At 58.9% G+C, this 2,608-nt stretch overlaps 1 protein-coding gene across 1 annotated transcript; it reads left to right on the forward strand.

Annotated features, from left to right (window-relative positions):
• The first annotated feature begins 32 nt into the window (after nucleotides 1–32).
• On the forward strand, nucleotides 33–669 carry CDC26 (cell division cycle 26). The gene is made up of 2 exons (XM_074608836.1): nucleotides 33–218; nucleotides 306–669. The coding sequence occupies exons 1-2, from the start codon at nucleotides 138–140 to the stop codon at nucleotides 489–491; spliced, it is 267 nt and encodes an 88-aa protein (XP_074464937.1). The 5' UTR covers nucleotides 33–137; the 3' UTR covers nucleotides 492–669.
• Nucleotides 670–2,608: the final 1,939 nt, after the last annotated feature.

Raw genomic sequence — 2,608 nt, forward strand, 5'->3', positions numbered from 1 at the left:
CCGCTAGCGGCAGGGCGCGCGGGGCACGCCGGGAGGTGTGGCGCGGGGAACCGGGCGTGCCGGGAGGCGCGGCCTGGGGGCGCTCCGTCCCGACCGGCGGCGGCGGCTGAGGCGGGGCGGTGGTGGCGGCGGCGGCGATGCTGCGGCGGAAGCCGACGCGGCTGGAGCTGAAGCTGGACGACATCGAGGAGTTCGAGAGCATCCGGAAGGACCTGGAGGTGCGAGCGGGACTGGCCGCGGCCGCCCCCGGCGGGTCGGCGCGCCCCCGGTCGGCAGCGGCCTGACGCGGCCCCTTTGCCCCGCAGAGCCGCAAGAAGCAGCGGGAGGAGGCGGACGCGGCGGCGGCCGGCGAGGAGGCGGCGGCGGCGGCGGCCATGGCGCTGGGCACTGACCACAAGAGCCGGGAGCAGATGATCAATGACCGCATCGGCTACAAGCCGCAGCCCAAGGCCGGCGGCCGCGCCGCCCACTTCGGCACCTTCGAGTTCTAAGGGCGGGGGCGGCCCGGCCCCACCGGCCGAGCGGGACACGGCACCGGGGGAGCCGCCAGCCCCCCGCCGGCCGGGGGTCCGGGGACGGGCCTCCTCCTACTTTCTGCTGTTTTCCTCTTTTTTTTTTTTTTTTATTTAGTTTATCTGGTTAACACGCCCATGATTCTCCCTTGGCCAAGTGTTTTGTTTTAAATAAATATGTCTTTTTTTTAAAAAAAAAAATAATAATCAGACGAGATGTTTTAAATAGCTATGGAGACCATGCAGGCAGGGATGGAAACACCAAGGCCACCCGTGTTCCCTTCACCCATGCGCGCCCCGATACACTGGGGAGGTAAAACACTGCGGAAGGATCTTCTGGGGATCTTTGATTTAATAATGTTAAAAATGGAGCCAATGGAACATGTTCATTTAAACCTTTAGCCCTACAAGTTGGTGACCCCGCTAAGAAGATGCTGGAGAGCATCTGCTGAGTGTTTTACAAGCCGGTGGGAATAAAGGCAGCGGGTGTCGTGACGCTGGGTGCGACAGGCACCAACTCTGGGTGCCACAGGCCCTGCTGCTTCCAGGCATTGCTCCGCCCTTCCCTGAGGCGCCAGGAACGAGCCCCCACATCGGCTCAACCCAGCCAGGCCCAAACGCTTCACCGAGGCGGCTTCTCAATCCCTGCCGCAGCTGGGATGTCGACTGCGCCCTTAGCGGGGAACGGCTGCAAACCTGGATGTAGTCAAACACGCCAGGCACGCGGATGTGCAATAATATCCCATATTGTCTGATGGAGCAGTTTTTCCTTTACGTTTGCCCGTTTCCCTTCCGTTCAGCGTCACCCCAGCTGCTCTGTTTTGTCACCCCGAGATGGGAGTTTCAGGTAGTTGCCATCGATGTTTGTTGCTTGGATCAAAGGTCACCAAATATTTCCTTATAGACGGTGTCAGGTAAAACGCAGAAAGGCAGATGGATACGTGACAGACGAACCAGCACGTACCCGGCTTTACAGCCACACTTTGTCCCACCATCAGCTGTCGGGGCACGTAGTGAAAGGTGAGATAACGCAGAGCCCTGAAAAGGAGGAGTCTGGCCCGCAGGGCAGTGACCTGAAGGAAGCAAGTTATAAAAACTGAAGCAGGTTGTTGGTGTTTAAGAAACGCCGCTCCTGAGGCAGAGCAGGGGGGAGCAGCCCCAGGGCACGCACCGGGACACCTGCAGGGACGGAACTGGGGGCTCGCTCTGCTCCTGGCTGGGACTGTTTCCTACCAGCTTCCAGCACAACCATCAGTTATGTTTTTTCAGTGTCTCAAGCGATGCTCCAAACCAGATTCGTTAAATTCATGTTTCCTGTGGTTGTAGGTGCATCATATTTCAGGTCGGGTCGGGGACATGTACGTAATTTAAACTTTTCAAACTGGAAAGAGCTTCAGTCCGGCCAAGAGCAGAGCTGCTTTCCCGGTCTCACACCACATACAATTACCAGGGATTGCTCTGCTATTCCGGCATTCCCAGCACAGCCCAGGCCCGACAGGGAAACGTCTCAGCAGGTTCCAGACACCCTTTGGTTGCACAGGGGAAGAAAACCCAACCCAGCCCCTCACTGCTCTCATAGGGATGAATACGATCTAGAGTAAAACTCCGGGAGGGAGACGGGTATTCCTTGCTGTACACAGACACCTTCACGCACGGAGGGGGCTCATTATTACAGCTCCCCAAAACCTGTCATTCCGCTCCTCCCTCTGTAGGGGAAAGCAGATCCGGGAGGCACCAATTGCTCTTTCCATCTCCGCTTTCCCCACACACTGGACCAACACGAACAGTGACTCGTGCATCGGTGACTCCCTGCATTCCCCATCCAGCAGCACCAGGGCTGGGGGCTGAGGTGGGCCCAGGGGACGCTGCTCCTCACTCCCATCCCCAATCACCTGGGGACGGACACTCAGCCCCGGCTGCTTGCTCCCACTGGCACGGCAGGCCCAGAAGAGCCCTGCCGGAGGAAAGGGGCTGGGGAAGGCCAGGCTAATAAAAGCAGACACTCTTGGAGTCACTTTCTCAATGCCGCGGCAAGAGCCGGAGGCCTGCACTTGAGCAGCATTAAGGATTGTCTCCAAAACACACATCCACCACAG

Source organism: Larus michahellis, chromosome 15, assembly GCF_964199755.1.
Source record: "Larus michahellis chromosome 15, bLarMic1.1, whole genome shotgun sequence".
In the NCBI taxonomy this organism is placed as follows: domain Eukaryota; kingdom Metazoa; phylum Chordata; class Aves; order Charadriiformes; family Laridae; genus Larus; species Larus michahellis.

What these genes read in the sequence shown, in the direction of transcription:
- CDC26 (XM_074608836.1), top strand. Translation starts at nt 138, where the DNA reads ATGCTGCGGCGGAAGCCGACGCGGCTGGAGCTGAAGCTGGACGACATC. An exon ending in GCATCCGGAAGGACCTGGAG is followed by an intron (nt 219 to 305) that starts GTGCGAGCGGGA and finishes TTTGCCCCGCAG; the next exon opens with AGCCGCAAGAAGCAGCGGGA.